General features: G+C 40.6%; 1 protein-coding gene across 2 annotated transcripts in view; it reads right to left on the reverse strand.

The window, feature by feature from the left end:
- ift74 (intraflagellar transport 74) overlaps positions 1-19,186 on the reverse strand; it is an 85,463-nt gene that overhangs the window by 36,957 nt on the left and 29,320 nt on the right. For both annotated transcript variants that reach the window (XM_080188318.1, XM_080188317.1), the window contains exons 8-12: positions 17,922-18,060; positions 13,024-13,086; positions 11,169-11,312; positions 5,642-5,682; positions 5,302-5,381 (exon numbers count right to left, since the gene is read on the reverse strand). In XM_080188318.1, coding sequence (XP_080044444.1) covers positions 5,302-5,381; positions 5,642-5,682; positions 11,169-11,312; positions 13,024-13,086; positions 17,922-18,060 — 467 coding nt within the window. The remainder of the gene's footprint in view (positions 1-5,301; positions 5,382-5,641; positions 5,683-11,168; positions 11,313-13,023; positions 13,087-17,921; positions 18,061-19,186) is intronic.

A 19,186-nucleotide genomic window follows, 5' to 3' on the forward strand; every position in this document is an offset into this window, starting at 1 on the left:
ACAGCACAATAATATATCAGCCAGTCCTCCTACACCCTACTGTCATGTGTCCTGAGTCCCTTTCTTCAATTTATATATGACATTAGAGGAGATGTAGGAGTTGGAATTCCAAGATTACACCCCATTATAATTTAAATTTGATGTTAGAAACAAAGAACATTCCTGCTTTAAATGGTCAATTGCCTGAGAGATAAATCCTGACCTAATGTATGTTTTTATTTACTTATTTATTCATTCATGGGACATGGGCACTGCTGCCTGGTCAGCATTTATTGCCCATCCTTAGTTGCCCTTGAGAAGGTGGTGGTGAGCTGCCTTCTTGAATCGCTGCAGTCCATATTCTGTAGGTTGACCCACAAAGCTGTTAGGGAGGGAATTCCAGAATTTCCAGCGACTGTGAAGGAACGGCAATATATTTCCAAGTCAGGATAGCGAGTGGCTCGGAGGGAAACTTGCTGCTGGTGATGTTCCCTGCTGCCCCTTGTCCTTCTGGATGGAACTGGTCGTGGGTTTGGAAGGTGCTGTCTAAGGATCTTTGGTGAATTGCTGCAGTGCATCTTGTACATAATACACACTGCTACTATGAGCGGTGGTGGAGGGACTGAATGTTTGTAGATGTGGTGCCAATCAAGTGGGCTGCTGTGAGCTGGATGGTGTCGAGTTCTTGAGTGTTGTTGGAGCTGCACTCATCCATGCAAGTGGGAAGTATTCCATTACACTCCTGATTTGTGCCGTATAGATGATGGATAGGCTTTGGGGAGTTATAAGGTGATTTACTTGTCGCAGTACTCCTAGCCTCTGACCTGCTCTTGTAGCCACTACGTTTATATGGTGAGTCTAGTTGAGTTTCTGGTAAATGGGAAGAAGCTATTCTTGAGTCGGTTGGTACGTGATCTCAGACTTTAATATCTTTTTCCCAACGGAAGAAGGTTGAAGAGAGTATGTCCAGGGTGTGTGGGGTCTTCGATTATGCTGGCTGCTTTTCCGAGGAGGCCGGAAGTTTTTTTATTCATTCATGGGACATTGCCGCTGCTGGCTGGTCAGGATTTTGTGTCCATCCCTAGTTGTCTTTGAGAAGGCGGTGGTGAGCTGCCTTCTTGAATTGCTGCAGTCCATGTTCTGCAGGTTGCTCCAAGGCTGTTGGGGATTCAGTGATGGTTACACCATTGACTGTCAAGGGGCAGTGGTTGGAGTGTCTCTTATTAGTGATGATCATTGCCTGACATTTGTGTGGCGCGAACGTTACTTGCCACTTGTCCGTCCAAGCCCGGATATTGATTTGATTTATTATTATCACATATATTAGTATACAGTGAAAAGTATTGTTTCTTGCGCACTATACAGACAAAACATACCATTCATAGAGAAGGAGAAAATGAAGATCGTAGTGTTAGTCATAGCTATGGTGTAGTGAAAGACCAGCTTAATACAAGGTAGGTCCATTCAAAAGTCTGACAGCAGCAGGGAAGAAGCTGTTCTTGAGTCAGTTGGTACATGACCTCAGACTTTTGTATCATTTTCCCGAAGCAAGAAGGTGGAAAAGAGAACGTTCGGAGTGCATGGGACCCTTAATTATGCTGGCTGTTTTGATGAGACACTGGGAAGTGTAAACAGAATCTATGAATGGGAGGCCGGTTTGCATGATGGATTGGGCTACTTTCACAACCTTTTGTAGTTTCTTGCGGTCTTAGGCAGAGCAGGAGCCGTACCAAGCTGTGATACAACCAGAAAGAATGCTTTCTGTAGCGCATCTTTAAAAATTGGTGAGAACTGTAGCTGATGTGCCAAATTTCCTTAGTCTTCTGAGGAAGTAGAAGCGTTGGTGGGCTTTCTTAAGTATAGTGTAATGTTGGTATGCGGGGACTCAGGACAGATTGTTGGTGATCTGGATACCTAAAAACATGAAGCTCTCGGCTCTTTCTACTTCGTCCCCATTGATGTAGACAGGGGCATGTTCTTCTTTACGCTTCCTGAAGTCAATGACAATCTCCTTCATTTTGTTTCCATACCAGCTCACCAGATTCTCTATCTCATTCCCGTACTCTGTCTTGTCATTGTTTGAGATCCCGACACTATTGTCCAGATCTTGCTGTGTTTGAACATGGGCTGCTTGAAGCAGCTGTAGATTATTGGGTCTGGGCACTATCCTGAGGGACTCCTGCAGAGATGCCCTGGAGCTGAGATGATTGACTCTCCACAACCATCTTCCTATGTACCAGGTATGCCTCAACCAGAGAAGGGTTTGTCCACTGATATACATTGATTCCAGTTTTCCTAGGGCTCCTTGATGCCACACTTGGTCGAATGTGGCCTTGATGTCAAAGGCTGTCCCTCTCACCTCACCTCTGGAATTCAGCTCTTTTGTCCATGTTTGAATCAAGGCTGTAATGAAGTCAGGGTCTGAGTGACCCTGCCGAAATTCAAACTGCATAAATCTGCGCGGGTTATTGATGAGCAGGTGCTGCTTGATAATGCTGTTGATGATCCCTTCCAACACTTTACTGATAATTGAGAGTAAACTGACTGGATGGTAATTAGCCAGGTTGGATTTGTCCTGCTTTTTGTGTACGGGACGCAACTGGAAAATTCTCCCATATTGTTGGGTAGATGCCAGTGTTGTATCTGAAATAGAAGAGCTTGACTAGGGGAGTAGCAAGTTCTGGAGCACAGGTCTTCAGTACTATTGCCGGAATGCTATCAGGACCCATTGTCTTTGCAGTATCTAGTGCCTCCAACCATTTCTTAATATCACATGGAGTGAATCGAATTGGCTGAAGGCGGACATCTGAGATGCTGGGGACCACTGGAAGAGACTGAGATGGATCATCCACTTGGCACTTTTAGCTGAAGATTGTTTAGTTATTTAGATCAACGTTTCTAGCATTCTCTAAGAAAAGGTCACCTGTCTCCAGGCCTTTATGAAACACACTCTTAACATTGAGATGCCAAGAGAGGAAGAAGAGCAACAAGAGGTTAATCCTTAGGAACCTGTTGTTATTCCTTTGGGGCAAACACCTGGTCTTTGTTCCTTCCAAGATGGTCCACCTGGCTCAGAGTTTATTTCTAAGAAACTGCAAGGAAAAATTTTCATCCAACCATTCAATTTCAGGGCTTGTGCTGAACTGGAAAAAAATCTAGACCAATAGCTCTCAAACAGTGAAATAATGTCAGGCAGGGATTGCTTAATAGCTGAACAACATGGGTGGCCAGAGGTGAGCTTGGTAAAAGCTGGGCAGTTCAAAGTGGGGCATATCTTGTCTGCAAAGGGAGCCTGCACTGAGGGACATGGGGCACAATGAAGATTGCTATATCTTTAAGTAAATATCCGTAAGTTTAAATACCTGTTTGCTAAAACACTTTCATAGTACGAGTATAATAACTTAGATCAGACTCGGGTCCACTGGTTTAGAGTACTTATTTGTCATAGAGTAAAACACACATTTTGGAAAGCTATGATCAAGCAGTGTGAGGTAGAATATCTATTCTGGATATACTTTTCCCATGTTGTTTGACTTAAGTTCAACCTCCACAAACTGGAGGGATATTATCTGGTTATTCACCATATAAAATTGTTCTGAAAATTTCTTGCTAAGGACAAAACCAATTTAACAGCAAAGGGCAACTGTAGAAATTGAGAGGACAACTTTCGAGTCCTTTGAACTCCACCCTGCTACCATACAAATTTGATTGATTATTGTCACATGTATTGGGATACAGTGAAAAATATTGTTTCTTGTGCGCTATACAGGCAAAGAATACCGTTCACAGAAAAGGAAAGGAGAAAGTGTGGAATGTAGTGTTACATTCATAGGTGTGGGGAAGAGAAAGATCAACTTAAAGTGAGGTAGATCCATTCAAAAGTCTGACGGCAGCAGGGAAGAAGCTGCTCGAGTCAATTGGTATGTGATATCAGATTTTTGTATCTTTTTCCCGATGGAAGAAGGTGGAAGAAAGAATGTCTGGGGTACGTGGGGTCCTTCATTACGTTGGCTATTTTTCCAAGGCAGTGGGAAGTATAGAGTGTCAATGGATGGGAGGCTGGTTTGAGTGATGGACTGGTCTTCATTCATGACTCTTTGTAGTTTTTTCAGTCATAACAGAACAGGAGCCATACCAAGCTGTGATACAACCAGAAAGATTGCTTTCTATGGGGAATCTTAAAAGTTGGTGAGAGTCGTAGCAGACATGCCAAATTTCTTTAGTCTCCTGAGAAAGTGGAGGTGTTGGCTGACTTTCTTAACTGTGGTATCAGCATAGGGAGACCACAACAGGTTGTTGATGATTTGGACGGCTAAAAACCTGAAGCTTTCAACCCTTTTGACTTCGTCCCTGTTGCTGTAGACAGGGGCATGTCCTCCTCTGCGCTTCCTGAAGTCGAAGACTATTTCCTTCGTTTTGCTGACATTGAGGGAGAGATTATTGTCTCCACAGCAATTCACCAGATTCTACCTCTTTTCTGTACACTGTCTCATCATTGTTTGAGATCGGACCCATTATGGTGGTGTCATCAGCAACTTGAAAACTGAGTTGGAGGGGAATTTGGCCACACAGTCATAGGTGTATAAGGAGTATAGTAAGGGACTGAGGATACAGCCTTGTGGGCACTGGTGTTGAAGTTGATAGTGGAGGTGTTGCTGTTGCCTGTCCTTACTGATTGCAAAATGGTTTGCAGCACATACTGGGAAGGCCCATATCCCAGCACTCATTTAGGAAATTCTTACATTTAACACCACAAGCTATCTAAGTGAGGGTTTTCTATATGTGAACAATGTTACGATAGCTAATGGAAAGCCTAAATTCTCTAAAGTGTACTTTGCAGGCCATGATGTCAGTTGTAGGTTCTGGGAATTACTTTGTCTGGTCTGACAAACAGCAAGTTCTCTAGTGAGGATTGCAATGGGTATGGGATCATGGGGATAGTTATTTTATTTCCTTTCAAGTTATTTGTAAGCATGTATGGCAACAGAAGAAAGAGTAGTAACTGCATACAGGGAATCTCTTTCTTCAAAGAAAACAACTCGAGAGTGATTGTTGTCTCGTCTGAAATCCTGGGACAAAGCTGACACTCTGCTTTTGAAAGGTGGCCTTTTTTTTATTTTAATAGGTGGTATCACCATGTAATATACTTTTCCATGAATAGGTATTCCAAACACACACTTGCAAATAAATGCATAACCATATTACTTGCTGAATGATTCTCCAAAAGGGATGAGCAAAAGCCAAAAAACTGCAAAGAACTGTCTTCCATGAATCTTTTAATACAACAGTATAATTTCACACTTGTTGGGCAAGGCGTCCTACCTTGGTGCTCCTCCAGATCCATGTCAAGATGCCGAATTTCCTCAGTTACTTGGTTAATTTTCTCCCTCATCTCAGTAAGTCTATAATTAAATATTCACTGTCATCCTTTGTGTTTTAGACCAAAAAAATTCCCATACAGTTAATAACAACGTTACTCAACTGAAGTTGAAATGATATCCGAAGCTACATGAAATGAAGTGCTATCATAAAACGTGACAAGGATAGTTCAACCAGTCAATTTTGTCTTCCCCTTTTAATTTATCTCAATTAAATAAATGAACAATTAAATAAATGCCACTAAATCATTCGAAATAATTTTAATGGAAAGATAATTTCTTACTGTCTTTCCATGCTTGCTATTTCCTGGTTATCTTCTTTAACCTGTTTAAAGGAAAATGCAGTTTTATGAATGCAGGAGCCTCCAAATGGAAACAGTTTCAAAGCAAGAAATTTTAATTTGATTGTCCTTGTTATTAAAAGCACATCTACAGAACGTTAAAAATATAATGAATGGCATTAAAATGTATATCTCATAAACAATAATTGAGATGAGTATATGAAGAGTTAGGACCAAAGTATTGCTGAAAAACCATTTTGTTGAAGGCTTTTGTTTTGCACTCATCGGGACAATTTGCAAGAATACCAACGGAAGGGAGGGCAGCAAATTTATACTGCACGAGAGAGTGATGACTGGTTGGTAAGTGGACTCTGATTATTTAACAAATGTTGTTCAATCAGGGAATCGTGTCCAATGTTGGATGCTGTTTTAAGTTTTGCAAGCATGGGCTAGTTGGATATACACAACAACTTGCACATTGTGAACGGAGGGGACACGCTGCTTAATTTGGTCTGCCAGATTTTGGGAGGTATAGAGGCTACATTCCTTGCACTGGCACTGAAACTCATGTACCACATTATTCAATGCCAAACATCTTATTGGCTTGATGGTAGCATCCTGTTACTGGCAAATATCACTTGCATTGTTCCAGCATAGCAGCAGCACGAAACAGCTAGCTTTACCTATTGCTCAAATTTTTGAGATACTTTGCCATTCCGCAGTCGTCTGAGTTAGACTGGGCACATTTCAGGGTCGAAAGTGACAACCTTAGGACCGTTCAGCTAAACAAAATAGGTGACAGCCGTTCACTGCTTCATTTTTCAAAGCAATGCCTTGACTGGAGTTGAATTGCCTAGTTTAAATTTCAAACAATGCTTGATATTTAACTGTCAGTCACCATCAGCTGGTGCATCTTCCATGACAACAGTATAAATTTGTTGTTGTCCCTTAGATTGGTATTCTTGCAAAATGCCCTGATGAATGAACGATAAAAAAGCTTTGTCAAAATGTCTTTTTTTTCTTGCAATACTCATAGATAGAAGTCATAGAGGTTTACAGCATGGAGACAGGTCCTTTGGCCCAACTTGTCCATGCTGCCCTTTCTTTTTCTAAACCCGTAAGCTTATCCCAATTGCCTGCATTTGGCTCATATCCCTCTATACCCATCGTACCCATGTAACTAAATGTTTTTTAAAAGACAATATTGTACCTGCCTCTACTACTACCTTTGGCAGCTTCTTCCAGATACTCACCACCCTCCATGTGAAAAAATTGCTCGTCTGGATACTTCTGTATCTCTCCCCTCTCACCTTAAACCAATGCCCTCTAGTTTCAGATTCCCCTACCTTTGGGAAAAGATATTGACTATCTAGCTGATCTGTGCCCCTCATTATTTTATAGACTTCTATAAGATCACCCCTCAGCCTCCTACGCTCCAGAGAAACAAATCCCAGTCTACCCAGCCTCTCCTTACAACTCAGTCCATCAAGTCCTGGTAGCATCCTAGTAAATCTTTTCTGCACTCTTTCTAGTTTAATGATATCCTTTCTATAACATAGTGACCAGAACTGCACAGTGTTCCAAGTGTGCCCTTACCAATGTCTTGTACAACTTCAATAATATAGTCCAACTCCTGTATTCAATGTTCTGACTGATGAAACCAAGCATGATGAATGCCTTCTTCATTACTCTGCCCATCTGTGATTCCACTTTCAAGGAGCTATGAATATGTACCCCTAGATCTCTTCATTCTGTAACTCTCCCCAATGCCTACCATTAACTGAGCAAGTCCTGCCCTGATTCAATCTACCAAAATGCATCACTTGCATTTGTCTACATTAAACTCCATCCGCCATTCGTCAGCCCACTGGCCCAATTGATCAAGATCCCATTGTAATTGGAGATAACTTTCTTCACTGTCCACTATGTCACCAATCTTGGTATCATCTGCAAATTTACTAACCATGCCTCCTATATTCTCATCCAAATCATTAATATAAGTGACAAATAACAGTGGACCCAGCACTGGTCCCTAAGGCACATCGCTGATCACAGGCCTCCAGTTTGAAAAACAACCCTCTACAACCGCCCTCTAGTTGTACAGCTCTCAAGTCCTGTACTCTCAAATGGCCATTTATAAACCAAAGCATTTTCCAGCATGTGATCATTAACTCTGTATTAAAATGTCCACATACTAGGTAGATGTTATTGGTGACAACACTATCTGGAAGGGAGTGCCTTAAGAAGAAAAAGCACGTATGAGGCTAGTTTTTTTTTGCACGGAGGGTGATGGGTGCCTGGGATTCGCTGACCGGGGAGGTAGTGGAAGTGGATACGATAGTGACTTTTAGGGGACATCTTGACAAATGTATGAATAGGATCGGAATAGAGGAATATGGTCCCTGGAAGGGTAGGGGATTTTAGTTCTGATGCGTAGCATGTCAGTGCAGGCTTGGAGGGCCAAAGGCCTGGTCCTGTGCTATAATTTTCTTTGTTCGTCAGCAAGTGGTGAAGATTTGGCACAGCTTTTGAGAAATTGTTGCATTAATAAAGAATGTTGAATTGCAACAGTTTGTGTTCTTATACACAAGAACACCAGAAATAGGAGTGTACCACACGACACATCAAGCCTGTTTCACAATTCAATACAGCCCTGGCTGATCTTGGGCTTCAACTCCATTTTCCTGCCCGTTCCCCACATTTCTTAATTCCGAGACACAAAAAAATCTGTCTATCCCAACCTTAAATTTATTCAATGATAGAGTAACCACAACCCTCTGGAGTCGAGAATTCAAAAATTCAGAATCCTTTGAGTGAACTAATTTCATCTAATCTCAGTCCTAAACAATCAACCTCTTTCTAACTGGAGACTGTGGCCCCATGTTTCAGATTCCCTGAACAGTTGAAATAAGCCTCTTCTGAGTAATGAAGGTTTCAAAGAGATCACCTGTCATTCGTCTAAACTCCAGAGAATATAAACCCAATTAACTTACTCTCTCATCATAGCTAGGGACTAATTTAGTGAAGTTTAAAGAATTGGTGTCTCCAGTCATAATCTTTGCAGATTAGTCATAACTATATGATCTACATTGTCCAAGAACAGATCAGATTTAATTTAAAAAAATCTTTCACAGGATGTGGGCATCACTGGCTAACCTGGCATTTAGTTCCCAATCATTATTGCTCTTCAGGTAAAATGCTACAGTTTAAGCAGTGTAGATACACCCACAGTGCTGTCATGAAGGGAGTTCCAGGATTTTGACCCAGCGACAGTTAAGGAACAGTGATTATATTTCCAAGACAGGGAGGTGCGTGGCTTGGAGGAGAACTTGCAGTTGATGGAGTTTCTATGCAGTTACTGCCCTTTCCTTCTAGGTGGTAGTGGTCATGGGTTTGGCACATGCTGGTGAAGGTGTCTTGGGGAGTTTCTGCAGTGCATCTTGCAGATCGCGCACACTGCAGCCACTGTGTGTCAGTAGTGGAGGGAGCGATTATTTAAGGAGATTGATTGATGGGGTGCCAATCAAGTAGCTCACATTGTCTTGGATGGTGTTGAGCTTCTTAGTGTTGTTGGAGCTGTACTCATCCAGGCAAATGGATAGTATTCCATCGCATTCCAGATATATACCTTGTAGGGGCTTTGGGGAATTGGGAAGTGAATTAATTACTCACAGCAGAATTCCCAGCCTCTAACTGCTCTATTTATATAGCTGGTTCAGTTCAGTTTCAGGCCAATGATAACCCCCAAGATGTTGATAATGGAGGATTCAACTATGGTGATGCTATTGAATGTCAAGGGAAGATGGTTATGTTCTCTTTTGTTGGAGATAGTCATTACCTGGCACTTGTGTAGCACAAATGTTACCTGTCACTTATCAATTCAAGTCTGAAAGTTGTCCAGGGCTTGCTGCATGTCAATAAGGATTGCTTCAATTACCAAGCCAATGATCTAAATATCTGTGAGTCAGCAAACAGTATGGGCCATATTTCTCATTAGTAGTTGATTTAGTCTTCAAAACTAACATCCCATTGTTTAATTTATAGATTTTCAAATCAGGGTTCTTGTGTCCTAGGTTCTTCCACAAGGGAACATTTAAGTCCTGTGCCCATCTGCGACTAAGTTTCAGGTCATTAACACTTAGTATTGAAAATTATTTTTTAAACAATGAAACCATCATTTCCTTTTGGAGAACATTTTTGTGCAAGTCAGGTTAAGTGTTAGCCTTTAAGACTGACTCAACAAGTTTCCCGTTCTATTATAGGTCATAGTAGAACTTGTTAACCGGCTACCAGTACTTGCTATTTGTGAATGGAATTGCAACTCATTAGTTAAGACCAAAATATGTGGCTAATAATCGGTTAAAATTATCAACTCCTACAATTGCCCCATTTTCCAGAAGTTAGTACTATAAAAGAATGGTGGTGGCATAGGTGAAATATTCATGATAAGCATATACACTCAAATCAAACTCATCAAGCTCTGAAGTACAGCAGTTTTATATTCAGAATGCGCAAGGAATCGATCAATCAATGGCCAAGAAAACAATCTCAGTAACTAGGGAACGCTGAATCTTGCTGGATGCACATTTCCTATCCCAGTCTCCTTTTGTGTTTCCTGATATACCTGGCCAATATTTATCTCTCAAGCCACACCACTATAACAGTATAGCTAGTTATCCTCCCATTGTTGTTTATGGGGTCTTACTGCACAATTCCTGCTTACAACAGTAGCTCACTTTAAAAGTGCTTCATTGGCTGTAGCGCTCTGTGGGACACCCTAAGGTTGTGAAAGGTACCATACAAATGAAACTCTTTCCATTAGATATTTAACACTGCTACCAGTATAATGCTCTTTCCTTTAGCTCGATGGCTTAGGCAGTTTACTACTGTAAGATCAGCTAACAGGAAATGTGCTTTAGTAGGGTGTGACTGACTTGGATAATATTTCCTACCCACCCTGTATAGATGGAATGCTGTGGCACTGCAAGGTGTCTTATCCAGCTTCAAAGCCAAAAATATTTAATGAGCACAATCGAGTTCAAATGATAGCCAAGACTGACGTAAATTTAGTTTCTTTAGCCAATTGTTTTACAAATGCATACTGTTGCACTAGTCAGGAACTTATTGTTTTAATGTGATGATAAGAAATATCAAGAAATACGATGTACATATGGGTAGCAGTAAATGAATTTCCAGGGCACCAGGGCTAAGAGTAATGATTGCAGCATCATTCAAAAGGTGTAGCAAATTGAAGTTTACCAAATAGGAGAATAACTGATCTTATCATGGTCTGCAGAAGTTGCTAACCTGAATATAAATTAACCTTTCTGGTTCAATATGGCACATTTGAATTTTTAAAAATTAATTTTCATACATGGGCATCACTGGCAAGACTGCCAATCTCAAGTTGCCCTGAGAAGATGATGGTGTGCCTTCTATTCAAATCATTGCAGTTCTTTACAGCAGTATGACATAACTGCACAGCAAGCTGGGTCACTTGAGAGGAAGGCTAAGAGTCAGGTTCCCTCACTTGTTTTAGCAGTCGTTCCCGCTCCTCCTGTGGCGATCCCATACTCTTATCCTCTGCAATCATCTGAGTGCGGTGAGATTCAAGCTCATGGAGCTTTTCATACAGCACCACAGCTTCTTGCTTCACCTGGGAATGAGCTAGCTCCTGCGAAAATATACACAATTTGAACCTTATACATTAATTTACAGGGCTTATTTCACACGTTAAAATTAATGTTGCAGAAGTGTAATAATGACAACAGGTGTCATGCTAATCCATGTGTGTTTGCACAAATAAAAACACTTGGCATTTACATTTGTGATTCAGATAGTCCCTTATTAACAAATAACATATATATAACATTTCTCACTGAAAATTGAGTTTACAATGCCACAGATACCTACAATGTGATATTCTAACCTTACAGATCAAACACTGCAATTTCCTACTACCCAAAAATGTCAATCGCCTTTACTGTGCCTGCTGCTCAACAGAAAATGTGTAGGCTATTTAAATTTTGAGAGATGTGGTAAGTATTCAGTGTCTATTTAACGCAATAATTCAGTGGATCTGAATTACAGTCTTTAGCTTGGGTTCTGCTCATGTTCATAATCTGCTTAAACTGACTCTTGCAATTGATAAGTCATGTAGGGTTGCCAGATTGAATTGTAGTTTGATAGCTCATTTGCAACAATTTCAGTTTATAGATAAAGTTGCATTCAATGCTACCAATGTTACAAAGGAGAAGAAAAATGTTTCTTACTTTTCCACTCTGTTGGTGAGGCAGTATTACCCCTGGAACAGGTGTGTATAGACAGCAGCCTATAATAAGCCACTAAAATGCCTGCGAGTGCTCTGATCTAATAAGCCTTCATGTGGCTCAATACCAAAGTCTGCTTCATAATGTCCCTGGTATGTACCCTGGGGTGTATTTATAACCTTTAACATCATGAAACAGGTTGTTGTTGTTTATAATTTCCAGATTCTGAAATTATATGAATTTTTAGCAAAGAATAAACCAGTTGACATTAGAGGTAGCTCTGAACAAATGACCCTTGGAGCTAGTGGCAATTGGCATTCCAAAATGCTGATCAGAAGGAACTGATGACTTTAAAGTCCAGTGCTAGCTGGGTATTGGCAAACACTTGACTGGTATTGAATTTTAAAATAGCTGATTGGTTATTCAGGATCAAGGTGGATGATAATCATTGATAGACCAATGGTAATGTCAGATGATCAAATCTGAAAACAATTCAGATTGGGTAACAATGAAGATACCATATTCCCCCCATGAAAAACATTCTGTTGAAAATCAAACTATTCTCAGGTTGTTCATGTCGGTGGGATCTTCTGGTCCCGTCACTGGCACACTCCCGCCGTGTGTTTCCCAGCAGCGTGGGTTGGATTCAATACAAAATCCCATTGGCAGAGGTGGAGCTGGAAGATCCTGTCGCCAGCCAATGGCAAGCCATCTCCCACCACTGAGAAACACGCTGCGGAAAGGCCAGAGAATCTTGCCCAATATCCACTATTATTTATTCTACAAGTAGTACAAATTTATTACAGAAATGAAATTTTGTAGAACATAGACCGCCAGTTAAACAAGAGTGCAGAGTTTTTTTTCTGTGAAACTACTTGCTTTATGAGTAAAGTCTATTCATCGGGATAGAGGAAAGTCAGAATACAACTGTGGTTTTCTTAAGTCCAACTCTAATTTTACAATTTGAAAAACTCCAAAACAAAAATCCCTTCATTATTACAATTTATAATTTAAGAATTCAAACCACATTAACAAATGCATTTTTTAAAAAATGGAGCTTGGTCTTGAATAGTTAAATAAAATACATATGGAAATGGAAAGGTTCAGAACTCTTACAGCCCCCAGGGTTTCCTTCTTTGTGTTTAATATATCCAGTTCTTGCTGTCGAGCATCCAACTCCTGTAAGCACATAAAGGCAAGGTTTAACGCAAGATTAAATAATAACTTCATCAATCTAAACAACTAGCATTGGACAAACACTAGGCTTTTAGATTTTGTATGACTCTGAGGACTACAATAACACGTCTGTGTCAGAATAAAATCAGTCTATAATGTAATTAAGAATATTTGCTACTTTCCCCTAACTGAAAACAGTAAAAATTGTAGAACTCGTATTTGAAGCTGTTTTACTTGAGCACCTAGAAAGCCTATAAAAGGTTTGTACCACATAGAAATGAAGGCGAGATATTACCACAGTAAAAATTAGGCAAGTATTTCATATCCCTTGAGCAGATTGTTCACATTATCATGGTTTCTTCACACTGGCAGCATCATCAATTGACAAGCTGGAGAGGTTTGGGTGCTCCATCATCAATCCCTTGAGCAATAACATCAAGAGTTCCTTTCTCCTGGTAGGACTATCAACATTGGCCATGTTAGGGAGAGGTGCCAGACAAAGTAGCCTCAACAGCAGAACAGGCAAAGGAAGACTACACATCTTGTTGGCTGTTGTGGGGAAGAAGGTTTCAATGGCAAGATGATCCCAGTCATCCTGGATCAATATCTCACTGAAATCTGTCCACTAACCCACAGAGAGATTGGACCGGAAGTATTGCACGCCTTTTTGGTTTTCCTACCTAAGAAACAATATATTTGCCATCAGGGAAGTCCACTGGAAGTTCACAAGACTGATACCGGAGTTTGTGGGACTGTCGTATGAGGAGAGATTGGTTCGACTGGGCTTGTATTCATTAGTTTAGAAGAGCAAGAGGAGATCTGATTGCAACATATACAATTCTAACAGGGCTAGACAGACTAGATGTGGAGAGGATGTTTTCCCTTGTTGGGGAATCTATAACCAGGGATACTGTCTCAGGATATGGGGTAGGTTATTTAGGACAGAGATAAGGAAACATTTCTTCACTTAGAGGGTGGTGAACCTGTGAAATTATCACAGAAGATTATTGAGGCCAAATAACTGAATTATTCAAGAAAGAGGTAATTTTTTAAATATTTTAATGGTATCAAAGGGTATAGGAAGAAACCAGGAACACGGCATTGAGAGCAAGGATTAAGCCATGTTCATATTGAGTGGCAGCGCAGGCTCGAAGGGTCTACTCCTGCTCCTGGTTTACTATAATCATGTGGATATGCTGGTGGCCGAAAGTCCCCATGTTAATCAAAGTCACATACTGGCTTCTACCAAGGTCCATTTGTTAAGTCTTATGATGATGGAGGATAGGTGATGCGGCAGAGCAGGGTACTTGGAAGTCCCGAGTCAAGAATCTGCACACATGCAACAGATGCATGAAGGACATTGGGCATCTGTGTTGGGACAGAGATGTCTTTGGGATGCAGCATTTGTGACTGAACAGTCCTCTGCAGGATAAAAGCAAATTACTGCGGATGCTGGAATTTGAAACAGAAACAGAAAATGCTGGAAAATCCCAGCAGGGGTGACAGCATCCGTGGAGACAAAATAGAGCCAACGTTTCAAGTTTGGATGGCATGACGAAGGGTCATCCAGACTCGAAACGTTATGTCTATTCTCCTTCTGCAGGATACCCTCTTCACACTGCAAATAGAGAGAGTGCTAAAAAGGGATCCTAAAGTGAGGCTGTCCCATCTTTTCCTGGCTGAGGAACACCCCCCACCTGCAGATCACGACCTCCATGGTTAAAACATTCACGGATAATCTCAAACTATAGTACGGAAAGAAGTGCTGCAATCATATATCGTGAACTATGAAGATTCCAAAATGACATTGTCTCCCTCAGTGAGGCTCGCTTTTCTTGGGAGGGGCAGTTGAAACAACAAGCAGTGTTCATGGAGTTAATTTTGCCATTCAGTACAGGATCTTGATACACACTCAACATTTCCCCAATTATAAAAATGAAAGACTCATGATACTTCACCTAGGGCACAGCATAATTAATAATTCACTGTCATTAGTGCTTCTACCTGACTCTGCAGCGATCTTTAGCTGACTTCTGGTGACCTAGCTCATTGGTTGGGCTATCTCCTGCTGAGTCTCAATGTTGTGCCTAATCCTCTCTTCCTGACCTTGAATGGTGAGCTTCAATTCTCTAATTGTTTTCTCCATTGGGATTGATCTCTTTTTTTCTCTACATGTAATAGGGTTCTCTCCTTTACAATCTTCCTTGAACAATTCAAGTTCCAAATGCATTTTTTCAAAATCTGTGTTCCATTCCGTTCAGATCACACAGAACTTCTTTAATCTTTCCGATTCCTTTCAGTCCTCTACTTCTCCTGAACCTCTTCTTTTATGCTAACATGGTTGAGACAAATCCCGCCCCCCCCCGGGCATTAATCTTCAAAGCAATCATAATCTTATCCTAGGTTCACTGACCTCAGCAATCTATATCCAACTCACCAGCCGGCAATCATCCCGTTACAATAGGTAAACGTCCTGCCTGCTCTCTAACAATAAAATGAAGCCAACATTGGACTGTCAGTGGGTGGAGCTCTACAGATGTGTTGAATTGTATTTTGCTTTGCTCAAGAATGACAGAGAGTAAGTAGTTTACTAATAATGGGCCTCCATGGTTCAAAACAGTTATCCTGTTTAAATTGATGTTTGTAACATCATTACATCTTTCCACTGTGAGTGCATAAAAGGTCTAAGATACCATGTGCATTTCTGAACACATGCAGCAAGCATTTACCCAAAGCATATGGAATTATTGCAATTTTCCTTCAACTCCAGTGTACAATATAACAAACCTATTGTTTGTTCTGGCTGAAATTTCCATTTTCAGATGCTGCTTTCTGTGTTATATGTTAAAGCACAAAGTTTGTAACAATTTGGTAACTAGCTAAACAGGAAAGGTTTATTACAAACGAAACAGGAAAACATTATTGAAACTTCATCCTGTGCAGGCTAGCCAGACATCCCTTTTCAGTGCAGTAATCAGGGGCCAAGAAACAGTTTTATGCTCTTCTGGCTAACGCAGACAATAATATTACGAGTATGTGGAGTCAAGTGAATGTGAATAATTAAAAATCTTTTCAGTTACATTTGCACTTCATACCCTCCAGTGAGTCTTGACAATGATTAGTTTGATATCCAAGAAAATAGTGTTAAAAGTAAAATTCTCTGTGAGCTAACTGATGAACAACAATGTGGCTTACCCCTGCTTGGAGTACCTCACTTGAAAATGGTTCAAGAAATTCTATGAGTGCACAGCTTCCTTTAACTTTCTTGCTCTGAATTGCACTGCACAGATTTTACAAGGTTCTCAAATTCTTGTACATATGTTGTAGCAAAGATGATCTAATTCCAGAAATGTCTAAATACATGGACACGGGAGGCACGGTGGCACACTGGGTTGGCCTCACAGCACCAGGAACCTGGGTTAGATTCCAGGCTTGGGTCATTGTCTGTGTGGAGTCTGCACGTTCTCTCCTTGTCTGCATGGGTTTCCTCTGGGTGCTCCGGTTTCCTCCCACAGTCCAAAGGACGTGTCGGTTAGGTGTATTGGCCTTGCTAAATTCTCCCTCAGTGTACCCGAATAGGCGCCGGAGTGTGGGGATTGGGGGATTTTCACAGTAACTTCATTGTAGTGTTAATGTAAGCCTAATTGTGACCCTAATAATTAAACTTTAAACTTAAAACACACATCATAGTAGTTTCTGGAGAATAGAATGAAAGGGGCTTGAGGCATGAGGGTGGTTTGGTGGAAGGGCAGGGAGTGAATTACTATTCTGTAACATCGCAAAGGTGAACTTAAGAATTCAAAACACAGGATTTTACCTTTATATCCATTTGTACTGTTGTGAATGGTGAGAGAAAAGGAGATGGCGGAATAATGTTTTTAAAATTAATTTTAAAAATGATAATATTCAAAAGGTGGGTTTTTGGGATTCTTACGCTGTTGCACAATTCATACATTGTAACTGACACTGCACTTAAAATACAAATCAGAGAGAATTTGTAAGTAGTGGTAAGCCATAGGATTGGCATCAAGTAGGAAGGAAAAGTATGAATGAAAGACTTGTGCAAAACTTACCCAAGGGCAAGAGCTGTTTTTTTTCCTATGTAAGTATATCGAGATTTATCCCCATAGTATATTTTTATAGACAGAAAGCGCAAGTATTTTGTCAGAAATAGAATGTCAAAATTCAAGCAAACTAGAGTATGAACATTTATGGAATTTGAATCTGTAACGTTAGATTCCCTTCAACAGTGTAATAAGTGAAAGCTTAACATTGCGTTTTATTATTATGATACTCTCACTCTCTTTTCTTTCTTAGTGCAGGTGCAAGGTGATCTTACAATTGTAGTGAGTATAGCACAGGAGACTTCGTGATATTTTGCATTCAATTCAGAATTGTGCAGCAGTGTCTCCCAGTTAATTCACTGATAAGATGTGATCTCCATGTTCATAGAAATAATAGAAGCTCTACACAGTGTAGGAGGCCCAATAATCCCACTCCAGGCCCTATTTCCACAACCCCACACATTTACACTGCTAATTTCTCTAACCTACACATCCTGGGACACAAATGTGTAATTTATCATGGCCAATCAAGTTAACCCACACATCTTTGGACTATGGGAGGAAAAAGGAGCACCCGAAGAAAACTCACGTAGACATGGGGGGAATGTGCAAACTCCACACAGACAGTGACCCAAGCCGGAAACTGAACCCAGATCCTTGGAGCTGTGAGGCAGCAGCGCTAACCACTGTGCCATCATGCCGCCTTAAACAAGGCCAAAAAAACTTCAAGTTTTCTCAGATTCCCATATTTTGAACTTCAGAAAAAGCACCCACCTGTAACAAACGTTCATTTATTGCTTTCATTTTCATATATTTGGCTTGTTTGTCTTCTGCCATATTTTTGATAATGGTATCTGCTGCTTGTTTTTCTCGCTCAATTTCTTCATCGATAACTCGAATAAGATCTTCTTTCCTGTAAGCAACGTAAGTTTACAAAACCTTAAGCTTTCATATATTTTATAACAACCCTAAAAGTGGCTTCTGACCTGCAAAGAGAAACTATGATTCAAATAGCCACCAATACAGAGAAATAAAAAGACAACAGAAATTATACCACTTTGTAGATTTTGAGAAAGTTTTAAAATAGATTTCCATTTCTTTTAGATTGTGAAAATAAGATACCCATGTTTGTGGATTTTTACAAGTGTGCAGTATTTTACTTAACCCGAGAATCTGTGGCAACATGAGAGGGATCTCTGTGTAGTCTATCTATGTCTGTCTTTCAAATAACTGACTTGCTGCCAGTACTAATTCCCAGCAAAATTTCCTTCTTGATTTGATTTTATTATTGTCATATGTATTAGGATACATTACAAAGTATTGTTTCTTGTGCGCTATACAGACAAAACATACCGTTCATAGGAGAAGGAAATGACACAGTGCAGAATGTAGTGTTACAGTCACAGCTAGGGTGTAGAGAAAGATCAACTAAATGCAAAGTAAGTTCATTCAAGTCTGACAGCAGCAGCGAAGAAGCTGTTCTCGAGTCAGCTGGTACGCCACCTCAGACTTTATTATCTTTTTCCTGAAGGAAGAAGGTGGAAGAGAGAATGTACGGGGTTCGTGGGGTCCTTAATTATGCTGGCTGATTTGCCAAGGCAATGGGATTTATAGACAGAGTCAATGATTGGGAGGCTGGTTTGCGTGATGGATTTGGCTACATTCACCACCTTTTGTAGTTCCTTGCGGTCTTGGGCAGAGCAGGAGCCATACCAAGCTGTGATACAACCAGAAAGAATGCTTTCTGTGGTGCATCTAGAGAAGTTGGTGAGTGTCGTAGCTGACATGCCAAATTTCCTTAGTCTTCTGAGAAGATTGGGTTGTGTTCCTACGGGATTAAGAACAGGGTCTGTTAATAACTTCATTCATCATCTTTTTCGGCATTCCTTTAGAATTAAGGATGGCTTTTCCCCCAAAGGTTCAATGGGTTCTGAAGTCCAACGTGTGATCTGCAGCCTCTGCCTTCTGCAGGGCAAGAAGTGCTTGAAGAGTCAGGCAGATGAGGTGCTCTCTTCAGTGCCTTGACTTTACCTCTACAT

Source organism: Carcharhinus amblyrhynchos, chromosome 5 (genome assembly GCF_965287045.1).
Source record: "Carcharhinus amblyrhynchos chromosome 5, sCarAmb.v2.hapA, whole genome shotgun sequence".
NCBI classification, from domain to species: domain Eukaryota; kingdom Metazoa; phylum Chordata; class Chondrichthyes; order Carcharhiniformes; family Carcharhinidae; genus Carcharhinus; species Carcharhinus amblyrhynchos.